General features: G+C 38.7%; 7 protein-coding genes across 7 annotated transcripts; 3 read left to right on the top strand and 4 right to left on the bottom strand.

The window, feature by feature from the left end:
* Nucleotides 1–477: 477 nt before the first annotated feature.
* Nucleotides 478–2535, top strand: grp1 (Golgi GRIP domain protein Grp1; the record flags this gene model as incomplete). The annotated part of the gene is made up of 1 exon (XM_056182518.1): nt 478–2535. One exon carries the CDS (start codon nt 478–480, stop codon nt 2533–2535), a length of 2058 nt encoding a protein of 685 aa, XP_056038180.1.
* Nucleotides 2536–2927: 392 nt separating this feature from the next.
* ric1 (Rab-specific(Ryh1/Ypt6) Ric1-Rgp1 guanyl-nucleotide exchange factor subunit Ric1/Sat4) lies at nt 2928–5984 on the top strand (the record flags this gene model as incomplete). The annotated part of the gene is made up of 1 exon (XM_056182517.1): nt 2928–5984. The coding sequence occupies one exon, from the start codon at nt 2928–2930 to the stop codon at nt 5982–5984; it is 3057 nt and encodes a 1018-aa protein (XP_056038181.1).
* A 293-nt stretch (nt 5985–6277) lies between these two features.
* Nucleotides 6278–7198, bottom strand: ckb1 (CK2 family regulatory subunit Ckb1; the record flags this gene model as incomplete). The annotated part of the gene is made up of 3 exons (XM_056182516.1): nt 6278–6670; nt 6813–7092; nt 7176–7198. 3 exons carry the CDS (start codon nt 7196–7198, stop codon nt 6278–6280), a joined length of 696 nt encoding a protein of 231 aa, XP_056038488.1.
* A 473-nt stretch (nt 7199–7671) lies between these two features.
* On the bottom strand, nt 7672–8570 carry slc1 (1-acylglycerol-3-phosphate O-acyltransferase Slc1; the record flags this gene model as incomplete). The annotated part of the gene is made up of 2 exons (XM_056182515.1): nt 7672–8191; nt 8245–8570. 2 exons carry the CDS (start codon nt 8568–8570, stop codon nt 7672–7674), a joined length of 846 nt encoding a protein of 281 aa, XP_056038089.1.
* Nucleotides 8571–8898: 328 nt separating this feature from the next.
* nuc2 (anaphase-promoting complex TPR lobe subcomplex subunit Apc3) lies at nt 8899–11022 on the bottom strand (the record flags this gene model as incomplete). Its single annotated transcript, XM_056182514.1, has 3 exons — nt 8899–10415; nt 10504–10674; nt 10719–11022. 3 exons carry the CDS (start codon nt 11020–11022, stop codon nt 8899–8901), a joined length of 1992 nt encoding a protein of 663 aa, XP_056038087.1.
* A 285-nt stretch (nt 11023–11307) lies between these two features.
* On the bottom strand, nt 11308–12202 carry lys7 (alpha-aminoadipate reductase phosphopantetheinyl transferase Lys7; the record flags this gene model as incomplete). Its single annotated transcript, XM_056182513.1, has 2 exons — nt 11308–12087; nt 12143–12202. The coding sequence occupies 2 exons, from the start codon at nt 12200–12202 to the stop codon at nt 11308–11310; spliced, it is 840 nt and encodes a 279-aa protein (XP_056038088.1).
* A 743-nt stretch (nt 12203–12945) lies between these two features.
* Nucleotides 12946–16992, top strand: tif471 (translation initiation factor eIF4G; the record flags this gene model as incomplete). The annotated part of the gene is made up of 1 exon (XM_056182512.1): nt 12946–16992. The coding sequence occupies one exon, from the start codon at nt 12946–12948 to the stop codon at nt 16990–16992; it is 4047 nt and encodes a 1348-aa protein (XP_056038460.1).
* Between the last annotated feature and the right edge of the window lie 145 nt (nt 16993–17137).

The following is a 17137-nucleotide window of genomic DNA, read 5'->3' as shown; positions in this document are numbered from 1 at the left end:
CAACGACATATGTCTATTGTCCAGTGAATGTGAATGTGAAGTTTAAGTAGCAGAAACGAAGGTTTAGAGAAAATATGAATAGACTTAAATACATTAATATTATTTTATATAAATTGAATACGTCTTATATTGATATTCGTCTTGGTGGTTAAGTAATGTCCATGTGTGGATTCTTTCATTATATTCAGTGTCTAAGCCGTCTTGGTTGCATTTAAATATACTTGACCTTAAACGAATGAAGTAGTTATTTAGATTAATTACGAGATGGCTGTGGAATGTAAGGGTAAAGCTTACCCTAAAAAAGCGTTTTCGTTAACGAGCAACTCTATCCCAAGAGGTAAACCTCTTATGAACAGTATACACCAAAGTAAACGAGCAAGAAAGTCATGAGTTGATCTTAGTCCATTGATGAAAACTGCATGGAATTTTTACGAAGAATTCAAAATTTAAAGCTCGTAATCGATTTAGTTAAGAAGGATGCTGGGACGATTGAAGGATCAGTTTAATATGACCTTAGTCCAAGGTCAAGAAGAAGCCAAAAATCGTCGGCGGCAACTTCAAGGGACGCATAATCAGCATTCTGGATCGACCGAAGATTTTTGTGGAAGGAATGATTCAGAGGATCTAGCTATCCTTCAAGTTGAATTAGCGGAACTTCGGGAGACCATTGAAAGGTTCCAAAAAGCTTTACAGGAAAAGACTCCTTTGTCAAGTATTTCTGATATTGATGGTTTCTTAGAATATCTAGATAATTTGGAGCAACGATACGAGATTTCAATCCGTGAAGTTAAAAGACTGTCAAATGAGCTTCAGGAAGCAGATGCCTTGTTTAAAGCATCAAAGAAAGAGTTTGAAGAGAAGTTTAAAGTATTAGAGGAAAAGTTTATTTCAGAACTAGCTCGCTTGTCGGGCGAAAATCAAAAGAAATCTGGGGACAAAGCGATATCTTTATCAAACATAGAGGAATATGTCTCTGTTTTACCTTCCACTCCTGCAACAAAGGCAGGAGTAGTTTCTCCTGAGACCACTACGACATCAAATAAAGCTTCATCGAAAAAAAAGAAACGAAAAAACAAAAAAAACCAAGTGGAAAAACACGTTAATGAGAATATTGAACCAACCCAAGAAAACTCCAATATTTTCGAGTCCGTCCCTACTAACGCTTCCGAAAATTCCAAAGAAAATGTTCACATAAATAAGTTATCTTCCTTTGAAACCTATCTTCAGTTGTCCGACATTTCAGTACTTTCTGCGCCTTTGCCGACATTGACAGAATCAGAAGAAACCTTTCTGCATTTATCGTCTGTTCCGATTGATGAAACTTTGCAAACAACGGTAGAGTCACTTCGGAAGGAGCTGGAAGCAGCCGAACAAAAACTTAAAACAGAGTCTGCTACTTTTCATGATCAAAACCAAAATCACAAGGATAAAATATCTAGGTTGATTTCTTCAGTAGAATCTTTAAAGAAAGATGTTGAAGAATCTCATCAAAACCTTCTCTGGGCCGAAACTTCTTGTGATTCTTTGCGGGAAGAAAAGCAGGGGCTTTTGGAAAGACTTGCCGTTAGTGAGAACGTAAAAAGTAGGCTTATTAAATCCAGTTCAGAGGTCCAAAAAACTTTGGATTCATGTCAAGAAAAACTCGCTCATACGTTCAAAGAACTGGAAAAGGCGAACGGGAAGCAAAAGGAAACGGAGAGAGAATTGGAGACTTTGCAAAAGGTAATGGAAGAAAAAACAAATCGAATTAGTGAACTGAATAAGAAAGTTGTCCTTGTTACAGAACAATCGAGTGAATACTCTAGACAAGTGTACGAAACGAAGGAGGCAATCCAAACTAGGCAAGAGGAGTTTGAAGAAGTTTATAAGCTTCTTATTGATCAAACCAGGGATTGCCAAAAGTTAAGAAGCCTTGTGGAGCAATTAGAAATTGATCGCATTGATTGTCAAAATACTGCCGAAGTTCGCATCCATCAGCTGACAGAACATTACACTACGGTTTTAAAAGAGAGAGATTCGGCTTTATTGGAGCTTGAAGGAAGACATCAAACTGTCATTTCCGAACTTGGACATTACAAATTAAAAGACGCAGAGCTTACACAGCAAAATCAAGAACTGTCAAACGGAATTCAAAACATAAAGATTGATAGAGATGATTCAAACTATAATCAAAGACCAGAGAAGGAAGATGCTTTAAGAGCTTTGGAAGCAGAAAAAAAGAGTTTAGCTACTGCTTTGGATGAATCCACCGCTCGGTATGAACACTTACAAAAGTCGTTTAAAGTGATGTTTGGCCAACATAGGAGGAAGCAAAGTCAAGGATCCTTGTCTGATCGTAACTCAAGTGCTTCTGTTTTGCGTACTAGCGTTGACCAACAAAACAGTAATTCAATGGTCGACAAAGAATATACCCGTAACATTCTTTTTCAGTTCCTCGAACAGCGTGAAAGGAGAGCAGATATTGTAAATTTACTTTCAATTTTGCTTGAATTGTCTACAGAGCAAAAAGAACAGCTCTTGTCGATAAAAAATTGAATTGTTTGTTATTTCATACAGCCTTCAGGAACTGTATTTTATATAACTATATGACTATATTTATAATTCCTATAATTTAATATTTGAAGAAATGAAGCCATCAAAAGTATGGAATGCCTTGAATATGTTTTGTGATTACCCTTTTAAGTCGCAAACTTGAAAGTCTTTTATACAAGTAGGATATTGAAAATAAAGACGGTTTATAGTATTTTTTATATTTACATACTAGAGCATAAGAACAACATTCTGTAATGGTATTAGCACATATAATGAATTGGAAGCACTTGGTAACGAAAACCACAACTTTCCAGGTGAAAGGCCGATAGGCAAAGTGGGTTCATTTGAATGAAACTTATGCGAAATCATTGTTCTTATTAAATATATTTTTATTAATGTACTTCTTTCATGGAATACCTCAAAAATTGACATTGGATTCACATGCAATTGAAGTTCGGCGCATTCCTAAAGTCCCTTTCTTTGCCGTATTAACTGAAGCCGAAATTTTAATTTACCAGCTTCATCCTTTAGCATTAATTTCAAAAATTACCAAATCTGAGGACCTTTATGTTCGTCATGGAAAAAACAAAAAGATTGCCATTAGTTCTGAGTATGGAATCATTGCAGTGGCAACGGAAAACAACTTTATTGCTGTTTTTAATTTTCATTTAGATGCTTCTAAACCTATCCTTGTCCCTAACCCAAATACTGAACGCTATGATGATGGTCCTGGTGAAATGATGGGTCCCATTACTTGTTCAGTTCAGTACAAGCTGGCAATTCGTTACGAGAGAGGTGTCAGTTGTCTTGAAGTACAGGGGGATTCAATCGTTTATTCTGCTTCTACGGCGCCAATTATTCAAGTATCTACTCTGGAAACAACAGATCCAAAACGTTTATGGAAAGTTTCCAGTAAGCAATACGATTTACGCGAAGTTACATGGTTTTTAGATCATGATTCTTTGATTAAAAAATTCCATTTTAATAAGAGGATTGACACATTTTTTTGGATGTCCTCGGATGGGCGTGTATACGCCAATATTGGCGTGTCTGCTAACACAAATACTAAAAGTCTATTCGGTATATGCACTCATGATTTAATAAGCGACTCTGGTGATAATTCTAAGAAAGCGGCTACCGCATTGTCGACTAACGCTCGGTTTTCTCTGCTATATGTGGGTACAAATGATGGCAGTGTTTACGCTTATGAAATTCAAGACTTTGGAAGAAAGTATGTCTGTAGCCATCACAGCAAGGTTCCATCCAATATTGGATCTGTTACGCACATCTCAACTACCGGTGATGGCTTTCAGGTGATGGTAGGTTATGAATTGGCTTGGATAAGTTACTCACCTTACTTACACCCATGCTCATCCAGCGATGATTCTGAATTCTTTAAGTACGGTTTTCATGATGGCTTTTGGGACAAAGACGGATCTGCATTTTTCGGCTTAAGAAATCTACCAATGAAACGAGAAAACTCGACTTCAGTTGAAACAAAACAGAGTCTCGAGACCGTACTAAACAAGACGTTGGATTCTGATTCTTCGTCCGCAAGGGAAGTATCCAAGGAAAGTTCTTGTTTATATATACTTCCTTTCCTTAAAAGCACTATTACGAATAGTGCACACGGCTCTACCAGCATTATTGGTGTACAATCTAGTGATAGACTATTTATTTCAAAAGCATATTCCAGTTACAACAACCTGGCAGCAAATTTTGGAAATTCTTCTTGGGTTCAGGTAGAATATCCTCAAACCTATATTTCTGCTGAGTGGCCTATTCGATATACCGCCATTAGCAAAAACGGAGAATACATCGCTATAGCTGGCTCTCATGGGGTTGCAGCATACAACGTTCTAAACAGGGTTTGGAATGTTTTTGATAATGGATCTTTGGAAAAGTCAATAACTGTCACCTGCCCGATGCTATGGTATGACAAATATCTTGTGACAGGTTTATTACACGAATCGAATTCTGAGCTCCACGTATACGACTCAGAAAAGAAATTAGACGACGCCTTGGTTGATAAGTTTGTGTTCACATCTACAATTGTTACGATATCTTTGTGCGACGACGCGCATTTACTTGTTTATACGGCTGATAACTTTTTGCATCACATTTACATAGAGCGCCTTGTAGAAAACATATCGCCTTTATTTTTGAGCCATGTGAGCAGTGTTAGTTTTGTTCCGGTTTTTACTACCCCATCAAGACTACGTACAATTACTTTACTAACATTACGGCCATTCTTACATTCGGATCCATCACAACTGCTTTCTAGTGCAATTTTGCTTGTTTTAATTAACGGCAAGTTGGTTACCTTAGACCCTATCAGAGCTGGTTCATCTTATTTAAGCTACCGATGCTGTATTATTTCTGAGGATGTTGAGTTTTTTATGATTAATGAGGATTTGGAAAGTCCAGCTCTTTATCATTCAATGTGGATTATGACTGGAAATGGGTTTAGATTGTCAATGGCTTTTGGTGAAGCACTTTCCAAATTGTTGTATGATGATACTATCACAAAAAATGATGCTCCATCGAAAGAATCAAAAGAACTAGAAAGCTTAAAGCCATATAATCCAAAACAGCTTGACTTTATGGATGATTTACAATCACCAAGTTTCATGGTAAAAACTCCTGATAACTTTTCAGCTACAAACACTCACACTGCCAAGCTGACGAAATCCGTAAATATGCTGGAGTTATTCAAGAAGCAAAGTATACCACTTAGTATTCCTGGAACACTCATATCAGTTATTGTGAAGAGTGGACTTTTCATCAGCGCTTCAACATTAGAACACAAGAATGCTGCCAATAACATGAAGTACTGTCATATCCAAATTGAAGTCATTCCTTTTCTCCCTGACTTGTTAAAGTCTCTTCTTCTATTATTTGATATTGACTATGCGGTTTTCTTAGTGCGCGCGTATGCTTCCTTACGTTTCATCGATTTTGTGCTTGAGAAACTCCTTTCAATGGCTGCAGAATGTTCTGACTCTAATGAAACATTGCTGACGAATGTCGCTATTTTGTTCGATAACATTAATGATGCGAACGTTTATAAGTATGTTCTGGGATGTCTTAGAAAAATCGAAACGCATTATTGGCCAAACGTTTTCAAACGCTTTGGTGACCCTCAAACTTTGATGGAGCTATGTTTACGAAACAACGATATAAAAAACGCTGCTAGATGTATAACCATTTGGCAAGTACATCAGGGATCTGCTAGTTGTGCTGAAGTATTCCTTGAAGTCTTGAAAACAGCTTTTGAGAAAGAAAACTGGGAGGTGTGTATGGAGTTGGGCCATTACCTTGCCAGTCTTGACCCGACAAAACAACTACTTAATTCTGCCTTAATAAGTGCACAGATTCCTTATGGGCAAACACCAAAGGATAAACCAGATAAAAACTTTCATGAATTGATGATGGAAATTGATGACTTTTAAAATCAGTGACAAGGTGCCCTTTAATGTATTAAAAAAAAAAAAAAAAAAAGAAGCTGAAGTAATATTTATAGAACCTATCAAATAGTCTTTATCAAAATCAATAGTGTGCAAAGAAGTTTATTAAACATCAAACGATACAATAAATTTTCTCTTTTTATTTCTTCCGTACGTACCACGCTCGACGCACAGTCAAGTATAGCAAATTAAAAACACCATGCGTGAGATGTTTCTAGTTCAACATTTTCAATAATTAGAAACAATAAAGGAGAGTATATTAAAGATATTGCTATAGCTTAAGTTACAACGTTTTCTTCCTTAGAATCGGCACTATCCCCTTGAAGACGTTTTTTCTGCTTTTCCTTATAGTTGTCTTGTTTTCGATAAATTCCAGAGTAAGAATGTACTTTAAATCCAAAGATGCGAGGGATATATCTTTCATGTGACTTCGGGACTGCCAATTCAGGATAAACCTGGAACAGCATATGAGGGAAAGAAGTACCAAAGTAGGCACCATCGATTGAAGCGTGTCGTTGTGATTTTGGAGTATATACGTCTTCACATCGAGCACAATAAAGCTTCACAGATTTCGTATGAGGTATGTCAGAGAGACCTACTGGTAGCATAGGCTGACCGTTGCATAAAACACGAGGACAATGACCAAAATCACATTTTTTGTATTTTTCAAGCTATTGATTTGTTAGCTACTGAGATAGTAATAATGAAGACAAGTATCAGTCTGCAATTACAAAACGTGTTGACTCCCCTCCATTCAAAATGAAGAGGAAGCTGTAACTGCTTTGAAAGTATTTTTTCACATGGTCAACTTACCATTTTGTACAGCCCTTGAGCTGTTAAAATATAACGGGCATGAATCAGACCATATAGATGGCGGGCACTAGCTTCCACTTCATCCTGGATTTCTTCAGACAAATCAGGATCCAAAACGTCCAAAATTAAGTCTATAGCATGAGAGTATTGAGGAACTTCCTGGCTTAAACCAGTCAAATTAAATCGATCTTGTATATAATCTTCATCTACTTCGCAAAAAAACTCATTGCCCTTAAGCCCCAAAAACCAGTCAACCCAATATTGTGATTCGTCTGACTCACTAAACACTAGGTTAGTACAATTTCTTTCCTTGAATATTTTGATTTCTTCTTGCATCTTCTCTTCTTTTGTACGCTAACTTACCTTTCAGAGGAATATAGTTGCATAATGTCCGCAATTAGATATTACTCATTCAAATTTTCAGCAACTCCACCTTAAAATCTTGCAAGAGTTCTCTTTAAATAGTAAGAGAATCTGGTTCTTAAAAAAAAAAACGAAATATTAAAGGATTATTAGAAAGTGATTCAGTAGCTGTTCAACTCAAGTTTTCTAACCAGTCGAGACAAATATTATGCGGTAAATCTCGTTAATGTATACGCATATATTTGGGTAAGATTGGTAGCATATGCTAAAAGGAAATATTATAAAGATACAAAATATGCTTATAGTCAAAACATATGCTACAGTGGATTAAGAACAATGTGGAGTACGGAATGTACAATTTGTTTTCATTTTAAATGCAATGAAATAAAGGAAGGAATAAAAATTCGATCCAGTAGAGATTTATTTACTTAAACAAAAAAATATCAAATAAACGAAGTATTCAAAGACTGCACTTCACCTTACACACCACCTTTCTTTACTTGGTTTTTGTATCTTCTTTTCCAAAACCATCAATTTCAATCATAGCAGCTTCCATTTTTTCTTGTGTTTCACGCAACAAAGAATTCACATCTGCAGCTGTTTTGCCAACTGTAGATATGGGATCTAAAACCTTCGCAAGTGCTTCACCTCTACTAAACACCTTAGTGGGAGGATGGAATATGTGGGAGTAGTTCTGAACAGCTATAGGAATAATCGGAGCTTGAGCTTGAACAGCCAGATGGAAAGCACCCTTTTTAAGCGGTAAGAGTAATGGCTTTTCTGCATAAGTACGAGTTCCTTCAGCAAAAACCCAAATGTCAAGATTCTCTTTTTTCATACGTTGAGCAGCTTTTGCGAAAAGAGCAATGGCATCTTCACGTCTAGCTCGGTCGACAAAGACGGCATCTGAAAGTAGCATGAACCATCCTAGTAAAGGAATGTACTTTAAGGACTTTTTTGAAATAATTGAGAAATTGGGATGGAAAACGCTTCCTGCAAGCAAAATGTCTAGTTCACTTAATCCTGTTAGTTCTTTTGTTGCAATCGCTTGCTATCATTTTATGCTTACGATTGATGATTGACCACTAGGACAGCCGGCCTGTTTTTTTTTAAGATTTCATCGTTTTCAACTCGGAAACGGACGTCTAATACTGGGCTCGTCATGCGATAGTAGGCTTTCGCAGTGAGATATTGTCCTAAAACTGGATGTCCACATAAACGGCATATGGCAGAAGCAACAACACCATAAGCAGCACTAATTGCTAGAAAAGTGAAACATGCAAAGTAGCGGAAATAGTATCGGAAAGGCTCTGGCAGACAAAAAACCTTGTTAATGCCACATAACCCAGCAAAAATCGAAACCGTAGCTAATACTGCACTTTTTAAGAATCCCATGATTCCTTTACCCTTCTTCTCTTTATTTATTTAGTCAAGACTAAAATGAATGTGTTCTGGTAAAGAAGTTGTTAATCACAAAATCGGTAGGTTGGGAACGGAGAAACGAATGATTTCATAAGTACCTAATTTATCCTACGGTGAGTACTGTATGCGGTTGCAATGAAAAAGCTCAACGGTTGTTTCAGAAGACTATATCTGTTACATATTGTCATTTTGTAAATAAAAATAAATTATAATTCTTTTTTCTATCCTATTAATAGCTTATACCTGAGAATCATTATAAACCATAATTATATAGTTGAGAGTTGTCATAAAAGGATTTCCCCTAATTGTCATAATTCTTGTAAATTTCACCCGTTTCAGTGAGTAAGTTTTCTTCTAAGATGTCCAGATTTTCAATGGATTCTTTTATTATGTGATTGGCTTTTCCATCCAAATTCCATGCAATTGTCAAATGCCGCATCGCCATATTCTTTTGTCCTCTTTGTTTGTATATTTTTCCCAGCATAAAATGAACGTTAGCTTCGTCTGGTGCAATGGATTTTAATCGTTCCAGCTCGGTTAATGCTCTATCATAATTGTGCAATAAAATCAAAACTTTTGCCTTTTTGAAACGTGCGAGCGAGGATTTTTCATCTAACTCACAGGCCTTGCAGTAAAATTCTAAAGCTTTTTCAAAATCTTTACATCTCTCGAAGATCATACCAATGCAACTTATTAAAACGGAATTGTTGGGATTAATCTCGGCTGCACGTTGAAAGTGAAAGTCGGCCTGATCATTTCTTCCTGTTTTCAAATAGACCATTCCTAAACCATACCAAGCATTATAATGTCGGGCATTGATACGTATCGCTTTTCTAAACGAAGTTTTCGACTTTTCATACTCCTCATTAGCGGAATGTTCGTGACCCTGAAGCGTGTATGCATATTCAAAGGTAGGATCTAACTGTAATCCTCTATTTATACATTTAAGTGCCTGTGAGTGCTCCCTTTGCAAAGAGAAGCAATTGGCTAATATACACCACGCCTCTGGTGAGTATGGATTGGTCTCCAACATTTCATGAGCTAAATAAGACAAAGGAACGGATTTTTGTAAGTGCCAAAGAGCTGTAGAATATATTTCCATATCTATTACTTGTGATGGGCGTAAATCACGAAGCTTCTGAAATACTTCTTCAGCTTTTTCGTAATTGACCATTTCAAAGTATGTGACTCCTATTTTCGAAAGTACAAACGGTGTCATCCTATGCTCCCGTGATAAACTTAAAAAGTAAGACAATGCTTCCTTTAACTGATAACAAGCTAGAAAATAGCAACCTTTTGCAAAGATTTTTAGTAGCTCTAACAAATTGAAATCTTCATCCTTATAATTTAAAGGTAGCTCTCCCTCATTTCGTTTGTTGCTAGCTTCGCGTAACTTGGCTGCAAAGCGCGCACCGGTTTTGTATGTTGATAGCTTTGCACTTGCAACCTCATTTTTAGAGAGAATGTCTTTTCGCACAGAAGACGAACTCGTAGACGGTTTTAAGGAATCGGTATAGGAAGCTGAACTTGGGTTTAATTTTGCTTCCTCTTTTATTCCTTCCTCTTCCGCGTCATTAGTGTTAGGATCAACTCGGTCAAACCAATTCGTAAAAGCCGACATGGAAGAACTGGAGGAAGGGTTGACTGGGAACTCGGAAGTTGTTTGCTTCGTTAGTGATGGGAAAGGTTTTTTTCCACGTTTTAGAGAATAGGTATCAGGACCAGCCAAAGGAGGATTAAATTGGAATTTTTCTGAAAGTTTTGGGGCATTCAAATATGGGGGTAGAATAAAAATGTTATCCACATCAAGAGGGACTCCTAGTTCATAGTTAGCAACATCATTTATAATGATTTTGTCGCAAGGCCGTTTTCGTCAGGGCAGCAAGAAGAAATTATTATAACATACCAATTGCGATTAAATTTTGAAAACAAGTAAAATTGTATGGATTTATGGAAATGGATTCTACAAAGCATTCTGTTGCTTTTTTTATATAACCCGCCTTTTTGTACATTAAGCCCAAGACATCAAGCATGCTCGAGGCGTCCGGGCGACCTCGATTAGCATTGGTATCATTTACTAAAGAATTAGTTTCAAAACGCATCCTTGCATCGAGAACTTACAGTTTGGCAATATAGATTTCCACTGCGGGCGACAGGTTTCTATAGAAGTGATGCCTTGTTTGTAACGACCTAAAATTAAACACACTTTTGCAAAGACAAATACACAGGGAATGTGCTTAACATTACGATTTAATAAATCAAAAGCAATGTTGTAATCAAGGTTAAGAAGATGCGAATATGCCAAAAGGTGTAAACTTTCGCCTGAATCTTCAACGGCATACAACCTTTCTGCGTAAAAGATGGCATTTTTATACTGCTGATTATCAATAGAATACCAGATAAGGCATTTTAGTCGGTCTACCATGTCAATTCAATAATTCAATTGTTTGTTGAAGTAGAACCGTGTCAACATCAACAAGCTGTATTATAGCGAGGCTCAACGAGTATGAACAACAAAAGTTTGGAAGGACAAGATGGGATGATGAGTGAAACATTAAAACAAGCAAAAAAAATGCTTATTTACTTTTGTAGAAGTAGAAGAGGATGAAAAAGATGATCTCGAAATGTACTTCAGATAACGAGTAAGGTAGCGAGATGGCATACCAAAAAGAACGATTTATCCTCTGTAGCGTATGAACGGAATGCAAAACTAAAATTTCATAGTATTGTAATTAAATTTTTCGATGATTTTTTGTTGAAGATGATCTGTAGAAAGACTTGACACCTCTAGCCAATCGGACTCTAAAACTTCAAGGTCGGCAGGATAAGCAATCGCAATGAAAAATACAGATCCATTAATATTTAATTTCTGCAATTCTAATTGAAATCTGCTCTTAGCATAGGAAGCGGTTCCAGCACGCAACGCATGTATGTTGCTGCCGCATACGAAATCTTGAAACACCGGAATTTGTAATTCAACGAGAGCAGGGTCACCATGAAGTCCCAATCCAAGTGACTTTAACACGGCTTCTTTAGAAGCCCAAAAGAGAAAAAAAGCTGCCAAACGATCGCCGGAGGAGAAAACCTGTGTCCACTGTTCCCGATTGAATACGAATTCAAAATCGTCCATCCAGTTGGGTTCGTCACTTAGGCTTTTGCACTCAACTATGTCTACACCAATGCTGCGTGGACTTTGCGTCGAAATTGGACTATTCTTGGAAATCCAAATACCCACGAATACTACCATACCGCCATAATGAGACACATTAAAATCGAAATCGGTGTTTTCGGAAACTTTTTTGGAGTAATATGGACGTCCATTTTCGGCTATACTTATCCGCACAGAGTCTGGTTTTGTACAGAAAAGTGTAGCAAGTACCTGCCGCTTCACGAGCATGGAAGCCATCGCCATATTCGCATCTTTGGCGAAATAGTATCGTTTTACTTGCGATTTTTCTTCCGGAAGTAACAACTGGAGTTCTGGGGACGACTAAGACACAGGTACATGTTAGCATCTGCAGCAAAACTATGGAATTATTGCATACATTCACCTGATCGGACCAAGACTGCGTGTTAACTAAGATTTTAACAACACTTGAAGCCATTTTTTAATAACACCGGTGTCTTTAGTATATTTTGAATTTCTCTTCTTCGTTTACAGGCAGACGTCCCATGAAAAGGAGAACGCAATTAAATAAACGGCTTCTAAGAAAAGTCAACAAGATATAGAAAAAGTACGATGTACTAGAGATTAGCAACTTCATCATTATTTCATGTCTATGAATAGAGGGCAAGGTATCTGTACGCTCAACGCCAATACATGATAGACCTAAATATGCAGTTCATTCGGCGAACCAACTTCAACCGTTAATCAAGTTCCCCAAAACAACTACTTTTTTTACTCCAAACATTCAATATATAAGGACTAACTTACCAAATACTACAGCATAAAAGATACTGGTATTTCTTTGGTGGTGTCGTATACAATGATGTACAGCGATGTCGTTAAATTGTTCTCTTTGCCATCAGGACCGGCTGCCTTAGTGCCGCCATCTTGAATTTTCCTGTTAACCACCACCAACCCACCCAACTACTTCAGTTGAAAATTTGTTATCCAGTCTTCTGGAGGGTAGTTTTATTTTTTTAACGGAATTTGGAATATAGGTTTATTTATTGTATTCCGTTCCCTTAGAATCTCTAATTAGTAATTTTTCTTTCGGGGTAATATAGAACGAAAGAAAGATTCGGTTGTTCTTAAAAAAACAAACGAAGTACTAATTGAAAGATTTCGATTTCTGGTGGTCTCTTTCAGTTTATTTATTTTCTTTGACGTAAAAACTAAGAGAGAATGTCTTCGAAGCCGCCATCGAATACTCAAAAGTTTAGTTATGCACGTGCGTTGGCTGCTAGCCAGTCTATGAAAAATGCAAACGTAAAACCACAAAACGCAACTTCTGAGAAGCCTGCTGCTCCATCCACTGATATTGCTAAACCTTCGACTGCTGGCTCGGCTACTGCTGATGCCCAAGATACTACTCCTTCAACAAATGCATCGGTTAATCCTGAAAAGCCCGTTGCCACTTCTGAAAAAAAAACAGATGTAAAGGATGCGAAGGAACAAGAAAAAAAGGCTTCAAGTAGACTTGCTAACAAGGAGAAACCCTTGGAAGCCCCTTCAAATGCTGGAAAGCCAGCTTCCACGAGTGCTTCTTCAGAGAGCAAGCAGAACCATAGCGCTGGGTCAAAACCAAAGCAGTCTGAGGAGGCTACTCAAACGCATGACGTCGAAAAGACAGCACCGGCTAACTCGGAAGAACAAAAAGTTAATCAAGAGGAACCAAAGGATGCTGTTGAAAGCACCCCATCTGATCAAAATCAATCAACAAACACTCTTCCTACCGTTCCAATTCAATTTGGATCAATCACAAGAAATGCTCCTATTTCTACTAAACAGCACATAAAGGCAAGTGTTCCTTCCAACCAACCAAAAAACAATGTTCCTCGTAGAAATAGCTCCTCTAATCCGACTGGACAGCCCGGATCCAGTCCCGTCTCCAAAGGTTCCCGTGCTGCTGCCCCATCCTCTAATAATTCCAGTTCTAATGATTCTGCTGCTTCAGCCAAATCTAATAACACAAACTTAGTTTCTGAGCCTGCTGACCCTTCGGGTCAAACACCTGCATCTAGCACACCCTCATTTAACAGTTCTGGTAAACCCCACCGCCAAAACCGTCAGTATGAACGCTACGGAAATTCTTATCCTTCCTACAATAAATATTCCCCACACTATCAGCATGGCTATTCTTATAAAAATAATGGTCGTAATGATACTCAGCGCTACAACAGAGGAAATGGAAGAAGACAGTACAACAATGGTCATTCCGGTTACCCTCCTTTCGCTTCCAATGGCCGGAACTCTGCTCAAAATCCTCGGAATACTCCTCAAGGTATGGGTTCACCTGCTAATCCTGTTCAGATGCCTGTATCAATGCAACCTCCCTATGGCCAAATTTACGGACAAGCACCATATATTGTTGATCCCAACATGATGCAATATGGCGCAATGTTACAGCCAGGCTATGTTCCTCAATACTATCCCGTATATCCACAAACGCCATTTACACCACCAACTTTCCCCAATATGTCCCGTAGCACTTCCCAAGTATCGGAACCAGTTGTTGACTCGCCAAACTCTTCTACACCCGTAAGTTCCAGATCTGGCTCATTTACTCCTATTGTGAAGCAACAGAAGAAGAGCAGTGCGCTGAAAATTGTCAACCCTGCTACCAATACTGAGGTAGTTGTTCCTCAAAAGAGTAAATCTGAGCCTAAGTCTGAAGAATCTAGCCCACGGTTAGACAGTGCTGTTACTCCTCATTTAACAGAAGAAGAGGTTTCCAAGCGGAAGGACGCCGTTAAACAAGCTGTTCAACAACGTATTCAAGAAAAAGCGGAAGAAGAGGCTAGAAGACACGCTGAAGAAAAGGCCAAGCGAGAGGCTGAAGAAAAGGTGAAACGTGAAGTCGAAGAGAAGGCCCAGAAGGAAGTCGAAGAAAAGGCCCAGAAGGAAGCCGAACAGAAGGCCAAGCTGGAAGCCGAACAAAAGGCCAAGCAGGAGGCTGAAGAAAAGGCCAAACAGGAAGCTGAAGAAAAGGCCAAACAGGAAGCTGAAGAAAAGACTAAGCGTGAAGCTGAAGAAAAGACTAAGCGTGAAGCTGAAGAAAAGTCTAAACGTGAAGCTGAAGAAAAGACTAAACGTGAGGCTGAAGAAAAGACTAAACGTGAAGCTGAAGAAAAGACTAAACATGAGGCTGAAGAGAAGGCCAGTCGTGAGGTTGAAGAAAAGGCTAAACGCGAAGTCGAAGAGAAGGCTAAGCTTGAGGTCGAAGGAAGCTCGAAATCTGACGAGCTGCCAAAGAGCGATGATCAAAAGGAAGATAAGACCAAGCCTGAGGACATCAAGATTTCTCCCGAATCTTCTGTTGTGGAGTCTCGCAATTTAACTCCCAAAAGGGAAAATCTGTCTGGCATCGAAAGTTTAAAATCTCCTTCGAAACCTTCTGCTGCTCTCAACTCTTTACTTCAAGCTAGTGTTATTTCAGATATTTCCAGCATTGTCTACCCTTCTCCCTTAAAGCGACCTGCCACCGAGGGTGAAATTAAGGATGGTAAACTTATTTACGATATCCCTTTCCTTATGCAGTTCCAAACATATTACACAGATAAGCCTGCTTATGGCTGGGATGAGAAAATGAAGGGAACTGTTACCCCTGCTTTCAGCGACAAGAGTTCTCGTGGTGGTTATGGTTCCAGTCGTCAAAGCTCTCGCTCTGGTTCTACTAGGGACTCACACGCTGGCCCAGGCTTTGGCGGTCATTCTGAAAGAAAGTCAATGTCACGCCTTGGTGTTGATCGCGGCTTTGGTGATTCAGGTACAGGATTCCGTTCTGGTAGTAATTACAAGAGTGCTCCTAGTCGTGGCATGAGTCATCATGGTCATGGTGGGTCACACAGAGGTTCCCAGCGTGGGTCCCGTCGTGGTGGCGGCGGTGAACGCGAAAAGGCTGACCCTTCTACTTTAACTATTCCTGCCGAACAAGTGCAACCATTGCAATTATCGGCTAACCGTTGGCAACCTAAGAAACTTGCTGAAAAGCCTGAAGCCAAGGCTGAACAGGAAGAAGATCTTCTTCCTCCTGAGGTTATTCATCGTAAGGTTAAGGGTTCTTTGAACAAGATGACCTTGGAGAAATTCGAAAAGATTTCGGACCAAATCTTAGAGTTGGCCATGCAATCCCGTAGAGAGACTGATGGTCACACTCTTAGATTAGTTATCCAATTGACATTCGAAAAGGCTACTGACGAACCAAATTTCTCTAACATGTATGCCCGATTTGCTCGTAAGATGATGGACAGTATAGATGACTCTATAAGAGATGAAAACGTATTAGACAAGAACGGTCAACCTGTTAGGGGTGGCTTGTTATTTAGAAAATATTTGTTAAGCCGTTGTCAAGAGGACTTTGAGCGTGGTTGGAAAGCTAGTCTTCCAGCTGGAGGTGCTGGAGAGACTGAGATTATGTCTGATGAGTATTATATTGCTGCTGCTATCAAGCGTCGTGGTCTTGGTCTCGTTAGATTCATTGGTGAGTTGTTTAAGCTCAGTATGCTTTCCGAAAAGATTATGCACGAATGTATAAAACGCCTTTTGGGTAATGTTACAGATCCCGAGGAAGAAGAAATTGAGAGTCTGTGTAGATTATTAATGACAGTCGGTGTAAATCTTGATGCTACTGAAAAGGGTCATGCTGCGATGGATGTATACATTCTTCGTATGGAAACTATCACCAAAATCCCTGACTTGGCTTCTCGTATTAAATTTATGCTTTTGGATGTTATTGATTCTAGAAGAGCTGGTTGGAATGTTAAGAAGGAAATTGAAAAGGGACCAAAAACTATTCAAGAGATTCACGCGGAGGCTGAGCGTAAAAAGGCGCTGTCTGAAGCTCAAAGACCTGCCCGTATGCATCGCGACATGAACCGTGGCGACTCTAGAATGGGTGGCAGAGGTAGTAACCCTCCCTTTGGATCCAATGATTGGTCTAATAATAAAGATGGGTATGCCAGATTAGGTCAAGGTATTCGTGGTTTGAAATCTGGCACTCAAGGATCACATGGTCCTACCAGTTTGAGCTCCATGTTGCGTGGTGGAAATGTTAGCCGAAGCCCCTCAAGACAAAGTAGCACACCACGAAGAGAGCCTGCTAGACAAGCTCCTGCGAATCAACCAGTAACATCGGCAAACTCCTTTGAACTTTTGGAAGAACAAGATCATGACAACGATGGATCATCAAGCCATAAAAATCCTAATTCTAGTTCGAAAGTTAACCCTTAATTGACAGGTTGAAGATATGTCTGCACAGTTGATTCAAGTTATCACTATTTTGGGTTGTTTTTGAAATTTTGGGCTTATATGAGGCTCCATCATTGTCAGGGTTTATGGAAAAATGGATTTACATCTAAGGTTAATATATATGCTA

This window comes from Schizosaccharomyces osmophilus, chromosome 2, assembly GCF_027921745.1.
Source record: "Schizosaccharomyces osmophilus chromosome 2, complete sequence".
In the NCBI taxonomy this organism is placed as follows: domain Eukaryota; kingdom Fungi; phylum Ascomycota; class Schizosaccharomycetes; order Schizosaccharomycetales; family Schizosaccharomycetaceae; genus Schizosaccharomyces; species Schizosaccharomyces osmophilus.
Note: the sequence above shows the minus strand (reverse complement) of the source record. Positions and strands in the feature narration are given on the sequence as shown.